Source organism: Pseudorca crassidens, chromosome 2 (assembly GCF_039906515.1).
Source record: "Pseudorca crassidens isolate mPseCra1 chromosome 2, mPseCra1.hap1, whole genome shotgun sequence".
NCBI lineage: Eukaryota > Metazoa > Chordata > Mammalia > Artiodactyla > Delphinidae > Pseudorca > Pseudorca crassidens.
The window spans coordinates 87,997,847-88,023,970 of NC_090297.1; the positions used below are offsets into that span (position 1 = coordinate 87,997,847).

Below are 26,124 nucleotides of genomic sequence, written 5' to 3' on the forward strand. Positions count from 1 at the left end.
ATTACAATGAACTATGAAATATACACAACACATAGAAAATGTAACTGTCTTTTGTTCAAAATTTAAAACAAATGTCTTACCAATTATAAGGAGGTTTGAACAGATTCCTTTTCCTCTAGATACTTTTCCTTGTAGCAAGCATAGCCATTCAGAGTCATTCCATAGATACAAGAGCGGCCTCATGGCCATGGTTGCTTCACATTATACTTTTCTGGGTCATTGGCAATGCTTCAATGCTACATGAGGACTTCATTAAAAAACGTAATCAGATCCAGGGCATAGATTTCTTTTGAAGTCAACCAGCACATACTGAGTACTAGTCAGTTGAGCTGGGGCTACTGAGAGGGTTCACAGGCCAGCAGTGAAGACATACTCATCCAGCTACATCACTGCATGAGTCCTGTTGGAGGTGTGGACAAAGAAGGAGAGAGAGAGGAAAAATAAATATTGATTCAAACGTAGGGAGGCACAGTCAGAGGAGGTCTAAAAAAGGAAGTGACTTTTGTTCTGGATTTTCTTCTGGTGGAGAACAGAGTGGAGAAACAAGCCCAGCAAAGGCATGGAAACATGAAATACACTGCATGTTGTTTTCAGGGAACGGGGACTAATTCATTGCGATGGAAGCTTAGGACAATAAAGGGCATAAGAGGATCTTCTAAAACCCAAATTCTGTGCTTACCTCTTTCTAGTTTTTGAGTGCTTGTACCTGGGGAAGATAAGGAACTGTCTGCAAGGACTGAGACCCCAATCCTTTCCTCTGGAAGCCTCAGGATTTTCCTTTGATCATCTCTCGAAGCACGTGATATCGTCTTCATGCTTTGCTACAGGCCACCAGGAACAACTGGGAAGTCACTGCAGGCAGCTTCAGGTTTCACTCTCATGCCTAAAGGAAGCATCCTGTACTCTGAGAATCCCCAATGGCCAGCTCTTCTACAGTTTGGTTCTGGTGTGTAAAGTCTGGCTCAGTAAAGAGAACAGGAGGATGTTGGTAGATCCGGTTCTGAGGTGAACTGACATCATGCTTCTCTCATAAACTACTGCTGCAGAGAATTCATACCACCAAAACTCCTTCCTTTCGGTGCCTGGAGAACACAGGGCCTTCAGGGAGTATTTCAAACTGCTAAGACCCCTAAGACAAACAAAAACTCTCTTTCTTTTAGCTCAATAATACCAGTTCCTCAAACAGCATAAAATCATGGACAATCCTGGCATTTGGAACACGAAGTGAGGTATAGTAGTTTAGCTTTGTATACTTCTTTAGCGTATGTTAATCCACACACATCTAAGTACTTAAACTCTGTTTCTTCAAATGGGGCTAATCATTGCACCTACCTCACAGTGTTTCTGGAGAGACGAAACGAATTAATATACGTAAAGCATTAGCGGTGCCTGACACTATTATAATTATTGTCTCAAATTTTACTCAATTTTTCCCTCTCTACCGCTATTTCATGAGCATAGAGGCTAGATGACTCATTAATTAGAAGCTCTTTTATGTGCACTCTGAAAATATTATGCTCAGATGGTACAGCCCTTGCATATTGCTCCCTAAGTGTCTGGGCTCACGTAGGTCCCCTATGTTGCTTGCCTCATGAAAAGCAACACCAAAACCATAACCTGAAGAGCTTGAATGGCCTGTGTCTGTGTGACCTAAGGACAGAGTCTATCTTATTATTAGGTGTACGGTTTGTGAGGCAGGATTGATGAGGCAGGCCTAGTGTGTAAAGGAGACACAGTGATCTAACCTCAGTGAGAAAAGACAGTTTATAGGGAAGGAGCAAAACCACCATGAAGAACTGACTGGAGATACAACTCAACTCTAGAAGCACTGCTCTCCTCCAAGTTACTGGCACAGACCCACTTCCGGTGAAGGCTTTAGTCACCAGCCAGAGTTCTCACTGTGAGGTCAGAAACTTCATCTATCTTCTTCATCTGTATCCACAGTGTATATCCCAGGGCCTGGCACTGAATACATATATTCAGTAATAAATATGTGCAGAATGAACTAGTTAATCAATTACAGGGTGAATGTTAAATAAGTCTGAAGACTTCAAGGAAAGGTTTGTACTTCGGGGCTGTAGGGTAGTGCTGAGTGAGTTCCATCATCTTTCTCAAACCGTAGTTTACTTAGAAGTCAGCAAAGAAATCCATCAAGTGATCTTTGGGACCCACTTTGGAAAGCCATGGGAAATGCCGAAACAGGCCTGTGGGCTCGCTTTTCCCTACGTAACCACTTCTTGGAATGTTTCAAGATTTGGTACCTTTTGATCTCTAAAATGGAAATTAATACCAATCTGGCTTCTGTCCTTCAAACTTCCTTCCCTATTGTGCTTCCTTTTCAAAATCAGAGGAACGCCCTACATAATGAATAGAACCTTGATTTTCTTGTTGGGCGCTCCCAACAATAATTTGGGGCCAATAACTTTGGCTTCTGCCCCATGGACATATAGTACCTTCCAACCTCCAGACATACTAGTGACGGACTTGAATTTTCTGGCTTCTTCCCTTTAGTTTCCACCTTTAGGAATACGGCTAAGGCCTTGCTCTAAACAATTCCCGCCCTATGATGTGTGGAGCCCTGTGGATCAGCTACTAGGGCTGTGCTCCTGGCCCCCTCATCCCTCCCAATGGATCCTCTTATCTTAAAGGTCCAACACACAATGGGAAGCAAATCCTTTGCTGAATCCTCAAAGGATGAGAAAAAAGAGAAGGTGGTAATGGCAGGGATTTGGGATACAACAGATAGCTCAAGAGTTTATTCTGAGCCAATGATGTTGGACTTTTAGGGGAACATATTACATACTTATTTCAAAGCTCTTGTTCTCCTAGTTTTCACATTTCTTTTTTTTTTTTTTTTTTTTTTTGTGGTACACGGGCCTCTCACTGTTGTGGCCTCTCCCGTTGTGGAGCACAGGCTCCGGTCGCGCAGGCTCAGTGGCCATGGCTCACGGGCCCAGCCGCTCCGTGGCATGTGGGATCTTCCCGGACGGGGGCACGAACCCGCGTCCCCTGCATTGGCAGGCGGACTCTCAACCACTACGCCACCAGGGAAGCCCTCACATTTCTTAAGTGAAGGGGACATTTTTACTGATCATGTCATTCTTCACTTAAAATTCTGTAAATGCCATCAACAGGGAATTGGTTAAATTATGGTACATCCTCTCCTCATCTTCCCAGACAGGATCAGTAACTTCTATTAGATGCTCTTATAGCACCCTGTTTTCTCCTACTTAGAAGTTAATTATATTCTTATTTTTATGATTTTTAAATATCTGTCTCGCTCCCTAGACTGTAAGCCCAATGAAGGCAGGAACCATGAGGATGGGCATTGTGTACCCACTGCTTAGCACCACACTTAGTATACAGTAGATGTTTGCATTTAATAAATGCAAACAATAGAATATTATGCAGCCATTTAAAAGTATCATAATGTGGAACTGTTTATTGACTCATAATGTTAAATTTAAAAAATCAAACTATAAAATAGTAGATACAGCCCTTATTTTCATAAAAAGAATAGCTATGTATACAGATACCTTGATCAAAAATGTTAATAGTGGTAGGATTATGGTTGATTTTATTTTCTTTGCAACTCTTCACATTATCTGAATTTAAAAAATAACATTCAGTAGATCCATTATATTCTGAATTATACATCATTTCCATTTTGAAAAAAATCAAGTAGACATTAAAACAACTTTTTCTGTCACAAAACTTCACTTGAACATACAGTATTCAATTAGACAATATTAGAAACAACATGAATTTCTGATTCAAGTGGGCCTCTAACAAAATGATCATGACCTTTATTTCTGTGCAAAATTTATTATTTTATTTTAATGTCCATAATTACCCATTAGTCTTCTCTCTCCCCTTATTCATATTCCTTCTCAGGATATGAAGAATAGAATAGACCCTAACTTATTAATCTATCCTATTTTTTTAGCTGAAGACCAAGAAAGTAAAAAAAAAAAGTTAAAAGGCAATGGACTTCTGAATGTAACACAATGTCAGTGGTTGCTACATTTAAAGTACCTTCCTTACATTGAAGCAAGGTTGTAAAGGTGAAGTTTTTCTCAATAAAACACTAAACCATTACCAAATTCTAAAAGTATATCCACTTTAAACAAATACTTTTAGTGGCCTTACTGGCTATAAAACTATAATTGGGCATTTTTAAGATTAGCTTATAATTTTCCCTTTTAAAAGATATTAATTTATACAAATAAGATATTTACAGATGATAATCTCTACAGAGCAACACACTCCAGGATATCTTAAAAGGTAAATACAATTGCACTTATTTTATACAATAATTTGCATTCTTGTGGGGAAATAGAAAATACTTCTGCATATAAATTCCTTTTCCCAACTAAGTATAATTGAAAAGTTTCATTAAGAATTAGTTTAGAGACTTCACTGATGGTCCAGTGGCAAAGAATCTGCTTTACAATGCAGGGGATGTGAGTTCAATCCCTGGTCAGGGAACTAAGATTCCACATGCCCAGGGCAACTAAGCCTGTGAGCCACAACTACTGAGCTCACGTACCTCAGCTAGAGCCCGTGCGCCGCAAACTACAGAGCCCGCATGCCCTGGGGCCCGCACGCCACAACTAGAGAGAGAAAACCCACACGCCACAACTAGAGAGAAGCCCGCATGCCACAATGAAGATCCCGTGCCGCAACAAAAGATCCCGCATGCCTCAACGAGTATCCCACATGCCGCAGCTAAGACCCGATGCAGCCAAAAGTAATAAATAAAATAAAATTTTAAAAGTTTATTAAAAAAAAGTTAGTTTAAAATAAAAAAAGAAAGAAAAAAATAGGGCAAATACTGTATATGGCGGTCTGTCTTTCAGTAATATTCATTTTGTTGTTCCTGCCACTTTCAATCCATTGACACAAAGACCTCAGCACTATATTAAGAAGGCGTACTATGACCTATAAAATGTGACAGCCCAGGAGAACTATTATACCATTATTCCTTTCCAGTAAAATCTCTAACAGAATAGTGATACATATTGTGTCTCAGAACTGTAATCATACATTACAAATCATTTACAATACAAACTGCAATGAGGAACGTGTGCTGCACAGCTGGGCTCTGCATTTTCTTTTGAAGTTCAGAAAGTTCAAGGATGTCTTATCAATCTTCATTTCAGATCTAGTAGCATAAAAGCTGGGTTTTCTAAGTAGGATTTCCACAAATTGGAGAAGTGTGACATTGTAGCACCATCAATAATTCTGTGATCAGCTGACCAGCTCACATTCATTATCTGGGCCTTATATACTTCCCCTTTCTCGTTAAATCGGGGAAGGGCCTACAAATAAGGAAAAGGACAGAGTCAGCCTTCACTTGCTCAAAGCAAGCTCTCGTAAAAACAATGGTGAAAGATTAGGCAAATCTCCCTCCCTATAATAGAGAAGAAATGGGCATCCCAAATGACTTTTGATAATGCTAACTACTACTCTTCCCATCTTTGTGAGTGTGTGCTTCAAGCTTTCAGAGTTTCTCCAAAGTATTTCCTGTCATCTGTATAATTTCCGTATGTACAGTAAACTTCGTTTCAGATTTCAATTATTTAACAGCTATTTATTGAGCATCTACCATGTACCAGGTACTCTGCTAGACTCTGGGGATAAAGCAATGAACAAAACAAATAACAATCCTTGCCCTCTTGGAGCTAACATTTTAATGGGGAGAGACAGACGATTAAGATAAATAAGTAAAATATATATAGTGTGTTAGATAGTGAAAAGTGCAAATGAAAAAATAAAGCACTTTGGAATGGAGATAGAGATTATACGCAGGAGGTGGAAATAGGGGAGAGGTTGCATTTTCTTTTTTAACAGGTGGGCAGGGAAAGCCTCACCAAGAAGGTGTCCTCACTGAAGGCAGTGAGGAAGCAAGCCATATGGACACCTGGAGAAAGACGGGGGGAAGCATGGCTGGAGTGTTGGAGGACCAGCAAAGTTGGCAGGGAGGCTGCATTGGAGGCGCCGGGGTGAGAGGTGGGAGATGATACAGAAGGAGCAGGCTGAAGGGGGGCATGTTGCTAAGACAACAGTTATGCTTCCCAGTCTGCCTCTGACTTTTCCAAAAACAGATTTAAGAAAAAGCGAATTCATTGCAGGTTAGTTTTTTTTTTAAATATATCAAAAGTGAATATATATCAAAAATATATTATCTTTTTATAATGATATAAAAAGATATACAAAATGCAAGCTCCACCTCTTATCGTTAGGTTCAGTAGACATAAAATCACTCTGTCAAAGGGCAACGAAGGTTTCTGAGCCCTACTCTCCCCTTCTGTAGTTCTCCCCTCAGAGCCCGGATACAGCAGTCACAGCCTGATGTGGGTCCCAGTCGCACTGAGTGGCACCAGTGTAGAGCCATGGTAGGCCGCTGCAGCTAGTTTGCCTTTGATTTGGAGTGAGGTGAGAAGCTATTGGAGGTTTCTGAACAGAATGGCCAGTCACTGAAAGGAGAAGACTTCAGGTGAGAGGGTGTGGTGGTGAGGGAAGGGGCAGGAAATTGGAGATGCCTAGTTAGACTTCTGAGTAGGAAATAAGAGTTTGGAGTTCAAAGGAGAGGTCTAGTCTGGTCTGGAGATATAAACTTGGGAGCCATCAGCATATAAATGGTATTTAAAGCCATGAGACTGGATCAGATAAAGAAAAGGGCAGAACTGAGCCCTGGGGTCCTCCAATGTTTAGAGATGGGGAGATGAGGAGGTACAGGCAAAGGAGACTCAGAGGGAACAGGCACTAGGTAGGGGGGAAGCAGACTAGCGAGGTTTTCTGCAAGTCGCAGTGAAGAAGCTTTTCCAAAGAGGCAGTATTGATCAACTCAAGCGCAGCTAATAGGTCAAGAAAGATAAGGAATGAGAATGGAGGAATGTGGAGGTTTTAGTGACTTAAGACTATTTAGTGACAGTGTAAAATTTACGGTGAAAACAAAAGATAGCAAAGGAGAGATGACCCAAAGGGAGAAAGGAATGAAATACTGTCCCTACCCAACAAGGATTAACTACATTAAGTCACTATGCAGATTTATACTTTAAGAACTATGCTTCGTAACCTGAAAAAACCATGAGTGAGATGATTCTGAAAAAATGCATCTCACACAGATAATTGTACACCAATGTTCACAGCATTATTCACAATAGCCAAAAAATGGAAACAATCCAAATACTCATTAGAGATGAATAGATTAACAAAATGTGGTATATATTGTACACACAGAGTCTCAGTTTGGGATGATAAAAAAGTTCTGGAGATGGACGGTGGTGATTGTTGCAAACAGTGTGACTGTACCTACTGCTGCTGAACCATACACTGTGATTAAAATGGTAAACTTTGTCGTGTATAGTTTACCACAATTATATACCTATATGTACAATTCAGAAGAAAACAAACTGCTTTCAGGAAAAGGGAAAACAAAACTTTGTTAAATAGGTATGATGGTTTGTTTGTAAGCTGCAAGAAGTCAGAATTCTGTGAGAATCAAATGCTGAATGCTTGTTGGGGGCGGACGAGTGATAGAGAAGTTAATCCCTTAGAGAAACTTCCGATTTGGACAGAACAGTGTCATGCTATGTGTTCTTATTTTTCTTCCCTGTCTCTTCCGTGGGCCAGAAGGGAAAGTAGAGCTAGAAGAGGGAGTAACTTAGCAGCCAAAGTACCAGCTGCTAGAAAGCAAATCAAAGGCTGAATGAAAGTATCTGTGAAGATTTTGGGTGCCAACATGAAAGTAATAAACTCATGAAAAGTAAGTCCCAGAGATGTTCCATGTGGAAGCATTATAAATACAGAGAAGAAGAAAGGTTCTTCTGAAAACGTGAAGATCAAAATCAAGGTTAATGTAGTGACAATGACATTTAATAATGGTGGTATTGAAATGGTATCTATGAGCTTATTTCTTTAACTTGGGTGGTTCTCAACCCTGAGTTAATAGGGATGCCCAAGCCCCAGCCCCACCCCACCCCAAATTCTGGTGCAGTTGGTATGGGGTGAGCTTGGGCACTTTTTTCACACTCTCCAGATGATTCTAATGTGTAGCCAGGGTTAAGAATCACTGCAACCCTTATTCTAAGTCAGTCTCCTATAACATGGCCACATGGGTTGTTGTTTAATATGTAAATTTTGGAGGTTCTGTCCCCAAGGCCAAGAAATCTGCATTTTTAACTGCACTCCCAATGATTCTTGAACAGAGCAACGTTTAAGAAAAACGCTCTCAATGGTGTTTTACCGTTATAAATAATAATTTGGATTGGCTTACTATTATTCTTTGGTATTCTGAAATAAAGATATTTTGATAGACTCAGATTGGCTACATTTGTGATTATTCAGAAAGGCTCACACCTGTGCCTGGCATCATCCACAATGGTTGATCCATACGGAAACAACCCAGATCACAAGCATTTACTCTACAGAGAGGCAGCCACCGGAGTTACAGACCTAGTTCTTAGGAAGAAGTAATTGGCTTACTAAACCCAATACCATACTCAGACCTACGAAGTGAGGGGAAAAACCTCAGAAACGGTTACTCTTCTTTGTTTTTCCTATCCCAATTTGCTTAAACTCTTTTTTCAACTATGTAACAAACATACCTTAATTTTTCCCAGGGCCCCAATTGCCACTTCGGGTGGCAATATCACTGGTCTGGCGTAGGTACCACCAATCTAAAAAACAAACAAAATAGAGTAGAAAAATTAAGCTTCTGAGGAACAAATGGCAAATTAAAGTTTATATTTTTAACTGAGCATATGGTCACAAATCTTAAGTTATGGTTTATGAACTTGAATATTACTATTACTCACTGATCCAATGTTGGAAAGAGTAAATGTTCCTCCTGTAAGGTCAGTGGTGCTGAGCTGACCTGCAGAGCCCAATTTCTGGAGGCGGTTCAATTCAGTGGCAATCTCAAATATGGAGCGGACCTGAATATTTTTCACATTAGGTACAATCAAGCCCTGCTCTGTATCCATTGCTATCCCAATGTTATGAGAAGCCTAAAAATAAACAAACAATTATACAGCAGCCTTTTCATAAGCTAGCCGAAAAGAAAGTCTCAACTTTTACTGCCTTATGAACTCAACTATAGAAAACTATTTTCACCATATTGGTGATGATTTAAAAGAAATAATTTTAAAAGATTTTTTTGAAAAAGATAAATTTTTTTTGGTAAGAATATAGGGCAATAGATTATTTCCATCCATTGTTAGTGGAAGTGTAAGCTGGTATATACTTTCTGGAGAACATTTAACAGTACATACCAACATTTACAAAAACGTGTGCTAAGGAGGTAAATGCAAAAGTATGTAGAGATGAACAGAGATGCTGAGTCAGATTGTTTATAAGATTGAAAAAGTGCAAATGATCAAAATGCTTATCAATAAGTCACTGGTTAAACAAATGATAACAAAGCTATATTTATTGACATGTAATGATGTCTAAAACATATTAAATAGAAAATAGTTAAAAACGTTTTAAATTTAAAAAGATATATGATATTATATATATATAAAATATATATAATTCCATTTTTTTTCTTTGCGGTATGCGGGCCGCTCACTGTTGCGGCCTCTCCCGTTGCGGAGCACAGGCTCCGGACGCGCAGGCCCAGCGGCCATGGCTCACGGGCCCAGCTGCTCCGCGGCATGTGGGATCTTCCCGGACTGGGGCATGAACCCGTGTCCCCTGCATCGGCAGGCAGACTCTCAACCACTGCGCCACCAGGGAAGCCCCATATTTTTTAACTGTGTAAAAATAAAATCCTAGAGAGATGTACCTCTCAGCATAAAGTGAGTTATCTTAGGATTATGGGACTGAAGGTAAGTATCACTATTTTCTTGTCTGAATTGTTTGCAACAAGTATATACTTAATGAGGAAGTTGTATTAATAACATGGAAAGATTTTAGATCCAACCCCCCCAGAATGTAAAGCTCACTTCCTGGTTATATATTTCTAATAAGAAATATAAGTAAGGGCCGCATCCTCAAAAGAGTTCTCAGCCTTAATGAACTTTCACTCCAAACAGAAGAGTTCACTCAACGAATTCAAACTTTCAGTACTTTGCTCATTTAAATGATTCTTGTTTTATTTTATTTATTTTTAAAATTTTAAAAAATATTTACTTAGTTTTGGCTGTACCAGGCCTCTAATTGTGGCACACGGGCTCCACAGCGCTTGGGGCTTAGTTGTCCTGCGGCATGTGGGATCTTAGTTCCCCGACCAGGGATCGAACCCGCATCCCCTGCATTGGAAGGCAGATTCTTAACCACTGGACCACAAGGGAAGTCCCTTTGTTTATTTTTTTAAATGGGTATCAATACACAAGCATGTGATTTTATTCAATTTTTTTTAAAAAAAATATTTATTTGGCTGTGCCGGGTCTTAGTTGCGGCACGTAGGATCTTCGTTGCTGTGTGCGGGATCTTCTTGCGGCGTGCGGGATCTTCTTGCGGCGTGTTCCCCGACCAGGAATCGAACCCGGGGCCCCTGCATTGGGAGCGCGAAGTCTTAACCACTGGACCACCAGGGAAGTCCCTAAATTATTCTTGTTTTAAAAACTGCAGGAATTCCATTTTGAGAGAGCTCTTCTGTTTGCAGAGAGGATATGTACGATGGGAAATGTAAACCATTGCCTCACAGCTGTATATTTCCATTATTTTAACCAGAAAACCAAAAGGCATTAAAAATGGCAATCTGCATATCTGAATAGTATTATTAACCAGTAAAACCAACATCAATAGCAACAGATTTATCTTCAGTTTAATGTTTTACCCCACACTTTAATTTCCAGTTTGAAGAAGATCACCACTTGATGTATAATAGAAGCTTCTTTAACCTACAAGCACATTTGCACTTTTATTTATCACAGCACATAGCCAACCTTATATGTTATGTTCTGGCAGTTTTCATCCACAGAAGCATTAAGGATAGGAAACTGTAGTAATCCCAAGGAAGCAGCCTGTTTAGAGAGAGAAATACAATGTTAGCACTTTTAACTTGGAAAGGATAGGGGATTTGAAGCAATAAGATGGAAAGAATGGAAGGAAAGAACTCTTATTTAAGCTGAGTTTAATTGCAAGTCTACATGTACCAGGCATATTACTCCCTATGTTACCTCCCTGCAATGTGGAACTAGGTTACCCTTATCATTTAAGAATAAAAGATAAAGTAATCAGGGAGCTTGTAAACATCAAGGAGATTTTCAAAGTAACTATGCAGACTGACCAAAGTACCAAAAAAAGGTCTAAATTCTACGTTTTCCTCACTTACATGTAGAGTCTTAGGGTTTCCATGAGAAGCAAACCTGTAGTTCAAAGAAACACTTTGAATTAAAACACAAAAAGGCAAGGCTTCCCTGGTGGTGCAGTGGTTGAGAGTCCGCCTGCCGATGCAGGGAACATGGGTTCGTGCCCCAGTCCGGGAAGATCCCACATGTCACCGAGCGGCGGGGCTCGTGAGCCATGGCCGCTGAGCTTGCGGGTCCGGAGCCTGTGGTCCGCAACAGAAGATGCCACAGCAGTGAGAGGCCCGCATACCGCAAAACAAAAACAAAAACAAAAAAGTAGTAAGCTATTTTCCAGTGTAGAAAGAACAAGTGATAAGGATTTGAGAGGCCAGTGTTCCACCTGGTGTCCTTGGCCAAGTGAAGGGCAGAGCTGGTGCAAACATTTACTTTAGAGCCTGTTTCCCAGAATTGATGGCATTTGTGCCTTCTCCTGCCTTTATCTCTCCCTTTCCTTTTTCCTTTTTTCTCTTACTACCATTTCTCTTCTGTCCATGTTCAGATTTACCTGTCTCCAAAATATTCTTTATAGCTGTTTCTCTGCCCATCCAGGATCTAATCAAAGTTCACACACTGCATTTGGTTGTCATGCCTTATAGTCAGTTTAAAAAATAGGAAAATAGGGAATTCCCTGGCAGTCTAGTGGTTAGGACTCCACGCTTTCACTGCTGTGGACCTGGGTCAATCCCTCCTGGCTGGGGAACTAAGATCCTGTAAGCAGTGCCAAGTGGCACAGCCCCCACAAAAAAAAAAAAAAAAAAGGAAAATAAAAATGCTTTAAATTGTCCCTAAAAAGAATTCCCTCTCCTACTGCCTTCATCTTGTCCAATTAAGAGTTCTTTATGTGCATTGTGTTAAGTGTTATTTTTGTCTGTGGGTCAGTGGTCTTGACAGAAAAAAAGAAATCATATCCTTGAACTAGACAGTTAAGGAAAGTTTTATTAAGCATTTGATTTGATAACTATAACTTTAATCTTCTTTATATAAAAACCCATAACTAAGTTTAAAGTATTATACATTAAAAACAGTATTTTGAGTATAATCCAAATTTTGTAAAAGGAAAAACAAGGTGTGCGTCCACAGATAAGAGGTCATTTTCTCCCCCTGTACAATATTTTGTAGTATTTTCCAAATGTTCTAAAATTATATAGACTGGAAAAAAATGTTATTTAAAAACAAAGCATATTAACTTTTATTTTCAAAATAAAAATCAGATATTTCATTCAGACTGGAAGAATAAAGAAAAACAATCATGAAATAAATTTAACATATTAAAAAGCTGGACTGTCCTTGTTGCAAAACAGACTTGTCACAGGAAGCAGTAAGAGGAGCCCAGTCTGAAACAAGAAGGTGGCACTCTCTTCTCCTCCCCGTGAACTTCTCCACCGGGGTCTTCAACTCATTCTGCCCTCATGCTCAGGCATTGTTCTATCAGTGCTTCCCATTCACACATTTTTTTTTTTTTTTTCCCAGTACGCGGGCCTCTCCCTGTTGTGGCCTCTCCCGTTGCGGAGCACAGGCTCCAGACGTGCAGCCCCAGCGGCCATGGCTCACGGGCCCAGCCGCTCCGCGGCATGTGGGATCTTCCCGGACCAGGGCACGAACCCGTGTCCCCTGCATCGGCAGGCGGACTCTCAACCACTGCGCCACCAGGGAAGCCCCGCATTCACACATTTTTAACTTTCCATTTTCCAGCTCTTTCCCTCAGCCTACAGACCTGCTCAATTTTTCCTTGAGGGTGTGCAGGAGGGGAGGGAACAGATGGAACCTTTCTTCAATCTACTCCAACCACCGTAACTGTCACCTGCACCTATGCCCTGTCTGCCTTTCTGCATATTTTTTCAGGTTTCTCCTCTTCCTCAATTTCTTTCATTCCCCAACTAACTGCAACCAAGCTTCTACCTCAACAATACTTTATTCAGTAAGTTCTGGCTGAGGCCACACATGACCTCTTCATTACCAATCCAATAGCCTGTTCCCATCCCTTATCCTATTTGACCTCTGTAATGCATATAACCATTATCTACTTTCCTCTTAAAACTTTTTCCTTGTCTCTCGGTGTGAGAGGCTGAATCAAAGGCCCCAATCTGTAAGGAGCCTCCTTATCCAAGTCCCTTGATAGTGCTCTTGCAAGCTGATTCTGAGCTTAGTCATGTGACTTGCCTTGGTCAATGAGTTAAAAACAAACTCAATGCAGCACAGTTTGGGGAAAGTGCTAACATTCTGCTTCCTCTCTTCATCCCCGGCAGGACTGAGACCATGTGCAGGCTAGCATACTGGGCAGATAGGAGAGACATCCAGAAGAGAAATGAGTCATCCTCACTGAGGCCACCCTACACCAGCTGGCCCCTAGCCAATCTAGTACCTGTCTAGAGACATATAAGTGAGCTCTGCTAAGATCAGCAGACAGGTCCTGCTCACCTGTAGATTCATGAGAAATAATAAACTGTAATTGTTTCAAACCATGAAATTTGGGGGTGGTTTGTTATACAGCAATAGATACACTTGGCTATTAAGTGACTCTTTTCTGGTTCTCCTATTGTCAAACCACTGACCCCACTCAGCCTCTTCCATTGCCTTTGCCAACTCAGTTTCTACCTACCCCTTAAACACTGATGTAAAACCCTTAGCCTTCTTTTCTTCTCCTTCACACATAATTTGGGTGATCTCATCCACCTGTTTCAATTGCTGTGTCTCTACAGATGACCCTCTATAGCTGTAATATAGTCCAGATCTCTCATTTACTGGCACCTACTACATCTCATGTTTATAGACCATCTCTTTCCCTGTGAGGGTTGTTGTTAAAAAGATGGACATATAGGAGAACAGCTTCTGCCTTACAAGACTCAGCATCAGTGAAGAGACAACTGAGTATAAACACTTTCAGAACATTGAGACAAACTGCAATGAGAAACAAAAGGCCATTTAACTCAAACTGTGACAGCCACTGGCTTCTGTAGGAGGAACCGGCTTCTGTACTCTGTTCTACACTGGAGCAAAATTTGGTGTTTAGGATGCACATGTATTTGATCAAGGGAGGAGGCGGCATTCCAGGTCAAGTTGTGTATTCCAGCAACTATGTGTAGCTTAATCTGACTGTAGCGGAGAGAGTGACTGTGACAGAGAAGACTGGAGAGGTGGGTGGCAGAGACGCATAGAAATACATTTTTTACGCCACGTTAACGCATTGAGAAACCATCCTGAAGGCAATCCTGAAGGGGAACCGTTGAAAAGAACCACGGAAAGGGCTGGTAGGAAGCCACACTGGATTCAGAGACAACAGTATGCATTTTTTGAGAAAAATGGACCAGAACCGAAAACTTAGCTTCTCCACTTGTTAGATGTAAATTCTTGACAAGTTTCTCAACTTCTCTGAGTGCCAATTTCCTTAAATGGAAAATGGGGATAGCAATATTTACATGTTAGCATTATTCTGATCATTAAAAGAGAGAATGTATACAGCACGCTTGGTACGGGGTCAGGCATATGGCCGCTGCTTTCTAAATGGTGGTTAGCGGGCTGCTCAGGGTCAGCTGACGGCCTTATTCTTCTGATACTGGCACCAAGGCCTAGTACTAGAAATGATTCCCAGAGGCCTCAATATAAGTTTGTTGAACAGTGGAAGATCAACACCAAGTCTCACTTTTCTTCAAATCAGGACTTTGCTGGAGTGATCCTTTCAGAATTAAAGGCTTTATCTACATGGCAGGACAATCCTCACCTAGCTCAAAGAGATAAGTCGATAAAAATCTGACACAGAAATTTCAATTTTATAAACTTCCATGAAACAAAGAGAGTGTCCTTGTACATTTTTCTAACTATGTGATGTTGTGAGAAATATATTTTTATTCAAACCCATAGTTAACACATTGCATATTTGCAAAACAAAATTTAACCGTCTTACTCAAGCCTTGTTTGAAATGACTAAAATCTTACCTTTAAGAAGAAGGGCATGAAGGAGAGTTTAATTCCACGAGCAAAAGCAATGGCTTTTAATTCTTCTCGTAGCTTAACCAGTTCAGTAAGGTCAACATCATCACAATACCCAAAATGAGGTATCTTCAGGGCTGCAGACATGGTCTTGACCATTGCTTTGTGAAAGCCTGGAAAACATTAAATATACATATATATATACGTATATATACATATATGCATATATATATGTACTTCATAAAAATTCTTAAATCCTTTAATCCCTTTAAAAACTAAAATAGAAGGTTTTCTAATGTTACTTACTCTTAATTAAACTCTTCCTCTTGGAGCTACCATCTTCATTACATAACTTGAAAGCCAATAATTTCAATGCTGAAGAATTGACTATAGCACAACACCCAGTGTCAACTGTAATAATATAACAGGTAACTGCTTTCAACACTGTGGTATATAAAAAATTCAAAAGGTGGCTTCTCTGGTGGCACAGTGGTTAAGAATCCGCCTGCCAATGCAGGGGACACGAGTTTGAGCTCTGGTCTGGGAAGATCCCACATGCCGCAGAGCAACTAAGCCCGTGCGCCACAACTACTGAGCCTGTGCTCTGGAGCCTGTGAGCCACAACTACTGAGCCCGCGTGCCACAGCTACTGAAGCCTGTGCACCTAGAGCCTGTGCTCCACAACAAGAGAAGCCACTGCAATGAAAAGCCCTTGCACCGCAACGAAGAATAGCCCCTGCTCGCCGCAACTAGAGAAAGCCCGAGCACAGCAATGAACACCCAATGCAGCCAAACCAAAAAAATAATAACAATGCCAAAATAATAATAATAATAATAAATTCAAAAGCCATGTATTTACACAATGACTTCTTGCAAAGCCACTCTTCTGGAAGTTAATTATCCTAAGAGTTTGTAAATAACAAATCAGAAGTAGTTGTTTTGAAAGCTAACAAAAAATAATATTTAAAATATACCAAGCAAGTCTTCAAACAGAAAAAATATCTGTACGCAAATTTATACTCTAAGAAACCTGCTAACATGTTACTCTTCAAAAATTATCAGTATATATTAAAGCTTTTCCTAGAAAAACTGTAATTTCATCATGTTGAAGTAGCTTCCCCTCAAATAATTACTCTATTACCTTACATTACTATTATTATTACCTTTTATGGGTTCTGTTCTGTCTTTGCCTGTGAATACTGGAGGTTTTGATATTGGTATAGGAATAATTCTCTCTTTTGGTTTTGGTGGAGGTGGCATAATTTCAGCTTTTGGTGAAGGAGGTAGTATAGCTCCTGTTTGCTTTTCCAGATAGCTGAGAATATCTTCTTTAAGTATTCTGCCATCTTTTCCAGAGCCAACAACTTCACTCAGCTTAATCTAAAAAATGACACATTTTAATGCTAAAAATAAAACTACCTAAAAATAAATAAACCCATCACTGAGGTCTCTAAGTGAAATTAAATGAACTGAAGGTAAAAAAAGTATCTCTGCCCAATAAATTAGTATAAGGAAATAACATTTTAATTATCTTAATAGAACACTGCAAACTATAAATAACATTTTCATCTTCTCAATAGAATGCTATAAACTATAGCTACTCTTCCTAAGTGATCATTTGTTACTTTTGTACTTACTGTTCATTTGCCCATGCGGTAACAATGTAATATCTACATTGTATATAGCTATTTATGAAAACACATTTTTAAACAGTCAACTATTTCTAAATTTCTTGCATAATTCTTATTTGATTTTTTTCTATTCTTGGAGACTACATAAGAAGAACTGAAAGTTTAAACAAGAGTTAAACACTGTAACAAATGTAGACCCCTGTTTCTGACCTTGGCTACCAGTAAACATGTAATGGTTAAAGTAATCATCCTATAAAAGCTCTCTTGAATTGTTTTTTTTTCTGATGGCTGTTTTAGAAAGATCAGTACAAAACACTGAAATTAACTTTACTGAGGCATACTTGGAATGTGAGTTCCTTGGTCCAAGTTAAGGGTCAAATAGTTAAGTTTTATTATTGCTTTCCACAGAACAAACAACAGATGATATAATTCCACTTTCTACTGGGCACTCATGATACTTTTTGGAAACATTTGTGATCTGGCTTTATTTAATCACTTCCTATGTTTGGTAATAGAGATAAAATATTTCACTAAATTGAACTATATTTAAATAAAAAGACACATTAGCTTGGATGATATCCTCACGCATAGTGTACATTAGTTAAACTCTCAAGGTTAAGTCCTATTTCATTTGTATTAATGCTTCTCTAAGAATGACCACAAAATAGTAAAGGGCTTTATCACATCAAACATTTAGTTTATAACAAATGAACTCTAAGAATTTAAACATAATTTTTAGGTAATTACAAACCACTGTAAGTGCCATTGGTTTTTAATTTTAGACAAACTCAATAATTAATATACAAACTACAAAAAAAAGGGGAAAAAGGTGATTTTATAATAAATCTGTTATTTAATATCTAGTAATTATACAAATGCTCTAATTATACACATCTTTAGGAAAAGGAAAGCCACATCATATATTTCTACAGGTAGTCCTTTTATATAATTTTTAAAAAAATGGTAAAATGTTTATAGCTTTCAAAGCAACATATAAGAGCGTTATTTCATCTGCTGCCCTTAACAGTGTAGTGTTCCATATTACTATTTCTATTTTTCTGTTAAGCTAAATCGTCTTCATGTTTAAACACATTCAATGGCTAATAAATTTTCATTAAGGGTTTATAACATAATTTTCCTAAGCATTTCCCTGATTTTGAACACATGTGTGCCTTCTAATTTTTGGTTATATAAAACACTTAATATATCCTAGATTATCTCCTTGGGATAGTTCCCCAATGGTAGGATAACTAGCTGAAGGAGAATGAACATTTTAATGACTCTTATTACCTATTCCCAAAATGTAAACTTTTTTCCCCCCAACTGTAATTTAACTACTTCTCTCAAAAACAGACAGACAAACAAAAGCCTGCATTGTGAGGCATAGTGGAAAGAACTCAGGCTTTGGAACCACACAGATTTGTGCTCAAATCCCCAGTTCAGCTACTTACTTGATTTTAGGCAACTTAATCAACTTCTCTACCTTTTCTCATCTGCAAAAAGGGGATAACCCAAACCAGTCTACAAGTTACTGTGAGGATTAGCGATAATGTATGTATAGTGTCTGGCTCAGAAGTGCTCAAATAATGGAGGCATCAATTGTTGAGACACTATTAATGATTAAGAGCACTGGTTTTAGAGTCACAGAGACACTCACAGAATCCTGGTTCCACCACTGGGTTAGCTGTGTGACCTTGGACCAGTTATTTGACCTCTCTAAGTCTTAGAAGGGCTCTTTGTCTCAGAGTTGTGAAGATTAAATGAGATAACATGTAAATAATTAGCACAATGCCTAGGAGCCATCTCACTTTGGAGGTAAAGCAGCAATGACTGTCAGGTAAGAGGGAAAACAGAAGGCCAGGCTCCTTGACTCAAGTCAGTATAGCTCTATGGTTTTCCCTACCTCCCTGGGATCAGGCAGATCCTTGGGACTACATCCTTGCCTGGCCCATTTCCCATCCCTTCCCTGTACGCCTTCCTTCATTCCTAGTAAAGATGATCACTGTCTCAATCAATCAACCATGTGTTCCCAAACCCTTGTCTCAAGCTATGCTTGTAGGGTACCTGATCTAAGACACTAGTATTTACAAGTTCTCAATAAATGGTAGCCCTGACTGTTATTAGGATCTCAGGAAGAATAATAAATCCACATTTCTCAATTAACATGAATAATAAGTTCACAATTTTCTTTTCATTGCTCGTGAGGACTTTTATGCAACTATCACTTTTTAGTAACAGACATTTTCATGTTTCCTTTAATCCCAACTTGAGCCATCTCATCATGGGATAGCTAGGTAATTCTTCATAGATACACATGTATACCTTCTGTGTGATCTCACACTTAAATATTAAGAAAACTTACATTGTTTTCCATTGCAAGGCGACGAACTGCAGGAGTTGCCAGTGTTTTTTGGCCCTTTATCTCTTGGTGTGTGTGTTCATCATGGGACACAGCAGGAGTTTCAACAACATCTTCTTCTGAATCTGGTAACAAGGTAAAATTTTACTCTTTAGTAGAAAATATTGAAACAACTAAAACAACAAGCTTAGTGTCTTATATAAATAAATTCAAATTAAAGTATACAGTCAAAAAGCATAATAGATGAGCTACTTCAGAATGGGAAAACACAACTGTAAAATGGAAAAACATACAAGGGTACTAGAGTGAGTGAGAGGGGTGTACGGGTACCAGGTACTGTTTAATGATTATTATTGCCTGCTGTTTACTTCATTTCTGTTAAAATTATGTAGCAGCTACAAGTTAAAAAATGCAAGTTTCTTTCATAAATTTTAAAACACATTGTATTGTAAACATTTTCCTAATAAATTTCTCATATACATATGAAATGAGAATCAAATGTGAGGTAAATTACATGAATCATGTAAAATCTGTGACAATCTTAAATGCTTTCCTAAGATAATATAGCATTTAAATTTTTTCTTTGCTTTGAATATGGCTTAAGGAATGCTGTGGAAGGTTTTATTTTCATGGCTAATACTAATTTGGTTGTTTTATTCTCTAACTGTAGAGTAGTGATATAAGAAAAACTATCTTGGGCTATTAGCATGTATTTTTGCAACCAAAAAGAAAAAGGTTTTAAGAGCATTTAATTGTCAAAGTTGGATGTTAGGAAATCAGTGCTATAGTACAGCAGAATCTCTGTGGGAATAAGTAAACTAGAGCCAACCTCTGAAAATCAGCAGAAAACTGAGTTAGATTTGACATTCTATTCTAAGCAAATAAAAATTTTCCACTGCTAGAAAACTATGGAAAGACATTCTATTCATTCATTCCTCCTCACTAGTCTATGAATTGGTCTGGTGGAGCTCTCAAAGTTCCCCTACGGTTAAGGAAGAGAAAAAACAAACACTTTGTATTGAACATGAAGAGTAGTAGAATATTCCACTCCAAAATGTGATTGTAGGAGTTCAGAACATACCACCCCAACATACGCCACTTTGGTGTACTGATTATTTTCAAGAGCTGTACGCACTTGAAAAACAACAAATGCAGGGAGAGGCTTACTCTGAACTCTCTTCATGTACCTAAAGACATCCAAAAGGAACTCAACTGTCAGAAACTCCCTCCCTAGGAGTTTCATCCAACCACGGAAGATTGACTCATCACAGGAGAAGAGACTAGAAATCAGCAACACATCCATATAAACTTTTGTCACAAACTATCATACCTCCCATATATTCTTCTAAGAGCCAATTCATCCTTCCTAAAAATCACTTACTCTTCCCTAAGAGGCCTACATCCCTCCTCCCCTTTCCCTATTAAGAAGGTATTTAAACCTGAATCTTAAAGCCACCTCTCTGAGTTATTCATTTTTCCTGGGTATCTCCCAGGTATACATGACGTCTACATGTTAATAAATTTGTTTTTCTCTTGTTCATCTGTCTTTTATTACAGGGGTCTCAGCTAAGAACTCAGAAGGTACAGGGAAAATTATTCTTCCTTCCCACAATCACCTAGTATATATCGTACACTGCACTAAATATGTAATAGCTTAATCTTCACTCCAGTGTGTAAGATAGGTGTTATTATCCCCATTTTACAGATTAAAAAAAATGAGACTTGAGATGAAGAGACTGGCCCATGGTCACACACCTAATAAACTGTGAAGAGCTGGGATTCAATCCTAGGGCTGACTCAGTTTGTGCTGTTTCCTTTAGTTTATGGCTAGCCCTAGTAGATTTTCTTTCTGGTCAAATAAGCTGGAATATAACTTCTACAGCTCCAGGCATAATTTTATTGCATAAAATTGCATAATTGCATAATTTATGCATGATTGCATAATTTATGCATAATTGCATAATTTTATTGCATTTTGAGAAGCCCATAATTTTATTGCATTTTGAGAAGCCCTGGGCTTCATCTGTTGAAGTTACTGGAGAAACTAGCAAGAAAGATTAGCATTAGGAACTAAGATCCAAAGAAAAATCAAGGGGGTTCAGCTGTAGGAATCCCAAATACTAACTTGAATAATGCATATTTGCTACAGTTTGAGAAATGCATAAATGCCCAGACATATCATATACAAGTTATTATATAACAGTTCCAAAATATCATGTTATTTATTGCTACTCGCCTTTCTGGAAAACAGTCTATATATCACCAAGTAGTACTGCCTTTTGGAATAACTTCAGTGTAAGTATTAAGTAATAAAACAAAGATTTGCAAGAAGTCACTCATATTATATATGAGTTGTAGTTGTCATGTAGTTGTGGGCAGAAAGTTCTCTTAATACTAAAATACTACCTTGCTAAGGACATTGGAAAGCCAGGGATGATTTAACAGAGATTTAACAGAGAATATCTACCAGAAAGCCATTTCCATGATCCAAGGGTTTCCAGTCTTTTTGTTACCTTGATCATAGAACTTATCTTAAAAGTGACCCAGTAGAGAAGAAGTAAATCATAAGGAATGGAGGGAATGTCATTTTCTAAATGGATGAGTGTTTGTGGCATGATGCCAAGATAAACGGAGTGATCAACATCAAATCACAATTTCGCACAGATACAAAAGGATATTTGGTTCAGAACCTAACAACTAGGAAGAAGATCTAGGAAGATGACCAGATCTTTCAGGCAGGAGAGAAAAGAACGGTTTCTAAATTCAACTTAGAGAGCTAGCGGCCACAATAACTTCTATTAGCATTTGATTCAATAACCTTAGCCCTGATAGAGATTGCACATTAGAAAAAGTTACAGTTTTGGAGAAAGTTGCTGCTGGTTCAGTTTTGCTGATGCAACAATCTGTTTCTGTTACCGTGCCCTGTTACCTCGATGAAATAGAGATTGCAAGCTATACAACTGGGAAACCAGCAAAGTCAAGCTGTCCTGGTTATTCTGGTTCAGCCTTTGAACTGTCAGCTTAGCTATAAACTGCGACATGTTTAACACAGGGGGAGGCCCATATTGCTACCCCCCAAATGTGGAATGCTTATTACTTTTTCCAGATTTAATTAAACATATGATTGTTCTATGCAATAAGAAGAAAGTGTGGACAGTAAATCAGAGGATGACTAAAATAAAACCATGGTGATCTTGATGTAAAACCAGAGTTTGTGTAACAGAGTGGGACCTGGCAGTAACTCCTGTCGTTTTTCAACTTTTTGAAGAGTAAGTCCTAACATTTGACTCCTTCCTATTGTACTTCACATAGATGACTAAGATGATGAAGAAATTATTAATAGTAAATTCTAGTTTGTACTTTCCCCTGAAGCTATTGGACATAATTGTTTTCATATCATGAGCTTATAAACAGGAACCTAGTATTTTTATGATTGCAACCGATCAGACTTTGAAAAGCAGGAAGTTTTTTATTGTAAGTTAGAAAAATATTCTTTTCAGGATTGTTTTTGGACATGTGTATGGTAAAAATACAACTTAAAGTGTTTTAATATAAATGTTAAGTATTTGGCATAATATTTTGAGGAGCTTAGTTAAACGTAGAGGACTTCTGTGACTTTTCACATTAAAATGTCAAATTCTTTCCAAATGAGGCTTCGGGGAAAATGATCTTGATCATGTTGGCTTTGGTTATAATTCCATTCATTCAATGTACTCTATTCCTTGCCTTTTAAAATAACTAATTTTGATTCTGAGAAAATTAAGAATTCCAGTGTGATAAAGGCAATTTTTCTTTTATGCAAAAATGAAGTCTTAGTAATTTGCAACTTAGTTTTGTATTCCAGGTATGGAGTTGCCTTAAAAAATCTTTTGAAACTTGTTTAAGACATAAATAAATAAAAATAAAATACTACCTTGTTAAATAGCACTTGAAGCAATTTTCTCAGTTTTTTTGTATGATTATACTTATATGAAGTATACTTTATATACTTATTTTCTCCTTTGATGTTCACAGTAATGCTACAAGAATGCAGGGCACATTCTTGATTTTACCAAAGTAGAAACAGACTCGAAGGGGGATGGAGTTAAGACGAAGCTAAAATTTCGTGACTCTCCCCAGCTGATGTGCTTTTCACTGCTCTTGCACTACACCCTAATATGTGGGATTTTATTCCCTCAGTAGTAGATTTAGGTACAGTTTTTAAAACCTTAATTAAATTTTAAGAAAGAACAAAAGGACTCTGGTAAATAAGTTTTTATCATGAAGACTGTCAATTTAGTGTTGCTGGAATTCATCATGTGAAGAAAATTATAATAAAATGATATTATTTCATATTAAATAAAAGAGTAATTTGAATTAGTAAAAATATTAAAACTGTGTGATTGCAATGGGAAATACTTTTGAAATACCAAAGCACTCAAAGGTTTTTGAAAGAGTTGTTTTTGTAAGAAGCTTTAAACTTTTCCTCCCTGCAAAACTTCTTAGGAAGACCTTTCTTCATAGCACAAATCTAAACCTTAGTTTAGTTTCTGCTCAAATCATCATAAATTGAGAATTAATGACGTCTAAACCAATGAGATTGCATAGCATTTTCTTTCTCACTTCAAATTACTGAAACAGCTAATTCAATCAATTCAGTCTACAATTAGCTATACAAAATAAGGTTTTAGTTATGATGATAGGTGTTCATGTTAAAGGGTAAATGCAATATAACAGCAGAATAATATAAAAGTATTCTGCTACATCTTATGTCCCTTCCTCTCTTCCCTTAATACTTCCCCATGGTGGCAAGACTCCTCAATTAGAGCTAATTAGGTATAGTAACTCTCCACTTGTCTGGTGGTCAAGCATTCTGGCAACTTAATGTTGTACACAGCTGTAGGTGCAGAACACCTAAAACCGTGCCACGCAGCCTCAGTATTAAAACCATACACTTGCTCCAGAGAAAAGTCATTTAGACTCTCAATCACAACCTATTTTCTCTTCTTAGCACATATTTCTTAACAACTTGGTTATCTGTATTGCCAGAAAGTTAGGAAGGAGAGTGATGGCCTGGCACAATGACAAGGCTAAGGGGTAGGCTGAAAAAACAAAAATCAGAGGCAGAATTGTGTTTTTCCCAGAAAAATGAATGTTCATTAACATGCGTTTGCATAATCAAAAAAGATTTTAGGTTATACCCAATATCCTCCCTTTAAGAAGGCATAAAATATGTAGGTTTAAAAAATAAATAAAACTACTGATTCCCATTAAATAAATGGTTTAGAAAAGTTTGGGTTCAAAAAGCTTTACTTGTTTAGAAAAGTGAGGAGTCATCCTACTTTTTAAAATAGAGGTTAGAGAAAGCCAGGTTAGCTGTAAAGAGAACTCATGGCAATATTCTTAAAACTGAGTTCACAGCAGACAACATACTGAGACGTGGATCAGCTTTGACATAATCTTGATAATATTAATTAACTAAATTTCAATTTGTAATTTTTTTTTAAACAGCATAAATGAGTCTAGTAAGCTCTTTTCAAGTAGAGTCTACCTACAGTCAGAGCACTCAGAGATAGGAGTTGGAGGTCACAAATACTTTTTCCCTCATCAGAATTATCATGACACTCCAGTCTTGAAAAGCAGGCTGCAACACCATGTTACAAAGAGAGTACCATAGAATATTATTTAAACAAGCATTAAAAGACAGGATTTAATTTCCGTTACTGCTATTAAGACGTCTACTCTTGATCCCTTACACTCTTGATGGTTCTATGCTACAATTATTTCCCACCTGTAAAATGGACATCATGTGTCTTATACTTCTAAAAGACTTTTTTAGGTAATTTTCTATTTATAGTATAATTGGTTTTCTTGGCACTAAAACGAGGAACAGTATAGACAAATTCAGTATTACTACAAATTCTTGTTTAAGACAGGCACACAAAATATTTAGAAACTTTTCCTGTTTCCAGAATTTAAAAAGAGGCACACATAAATTTCTTAGTAAGTTGAACCTACTATTCTATAGGCTTGCTTATTTATTTTATGCTTCATAGTCATTCTTACAGTAAAAAACAATAAAAATTACAAGAAAACATAAATATAAAAGCAAAAAGGTACACACACAAAATAAAATTAGCATGCAAGGCAATTATTCAGAATACATTTTGAATTGCAAATGAAATAGAAGAGCTAACAATGATCAGTTCTCTATGAGGAAAATTATCAGATAATTTTTACTCTGAACATAACCTATCCAATCCCATTAAGTTTTTACAGACATATAATAAACTGCACGTACATAAAATATAAAATTTCATAAGTCTTGAAATATATATATACCCATAACTATCACCAAAATCAAGATAATGGACATATCACCCCCCAAAGTTTCCTTATACTCCTTGGTAATTCCTCCCTCCTAACCTTCTGCCTCCTTCCTACCCTATCAGCAGGCAACCACTAATGGGTTTATTGTCAAAATATATTAGTTTGCATTTCTAAAACTTTATATACATAGAATCATACAGCATGTTCTCTTTTATGTCTGGCTTCTCTGACTCAGCATAATTTTTCAAGATTCATCCATGTCATACAGGAAATTAATTTTTGTAAAAAATTATCTAGAAAAAATATAGCCCCTCCTGAAAAAGTTCTATGATTTTATAATTTGCTATATCAAGACTTATTAAGTTGGATTTCATTGGAGATACCAAAAGAAACTCTAAAAAATAAAACTCTAAGAAAGAAAAGGAAACAATAAAACCCCCCACAAATCCCAATTGTTCACTTGTTCATATACAGTCAGCCCTGGGAATCCACAGGTTCTGTATTCATGGATTCAACCAACTGCTGATCGAAGATACACAGAAAAAAAATGTATGTAGGTTATATGCAAATACTACACCATTTTTTTTTTTTGCGG

The 26,124-nt window shown here is 37.8% G+C and overlaps 1 protein-coding gene across 1 annotated transcript in view; it reads right to left on the reverse strand.

Annotated features, from left to right (window-relative positions):
* Positions 1 to 3,427: 3,427 nt before the first annotated feature.
* The window catches only part of DBT (dihydrolipoamide branched chain transacylase E2), a 43,872-nt gene continuing 21,175 nt past the window's right edge, over positions 3,428 to 26,124 (reverse strand). Inside the window, exons 5-11 of the mRNA XM_067727025.1 lie at positions 19,224 to 19,345; positions 16,394 to 16,610; positions 15,237 to 15,403; positions 10,899 to 10,976; positions 8,823 to 9,014; positions 8,613 to 8,684; positions 3,428 to 5,321 (exon numbers count right to left, since the gene is read on the reverse strand). Coding sequence (XP_067583126.1) covers positions 5,154 to 5,321; positions 8,613 to 8,684; positions 8,823 to 9,014; positions 10,899 to 10,976; positions 15,237 to 15,403; positions 16,394 to 16,610; positions 19,224 to 19,345 — 1,016 coding nt within the window. The 3' untranslated portion in view covers positions 3,428 to 5,153. The remainder of the gene's footprint in view (positions 5,322 to 8,612; positions 8,685 to 8,822; positions 9,015 to 10,898; positions 10,977 to 15,236; positions 15,404 to 16,393; positions 16,611 to 19,223; positions 19,346 to 26,124) is intronic.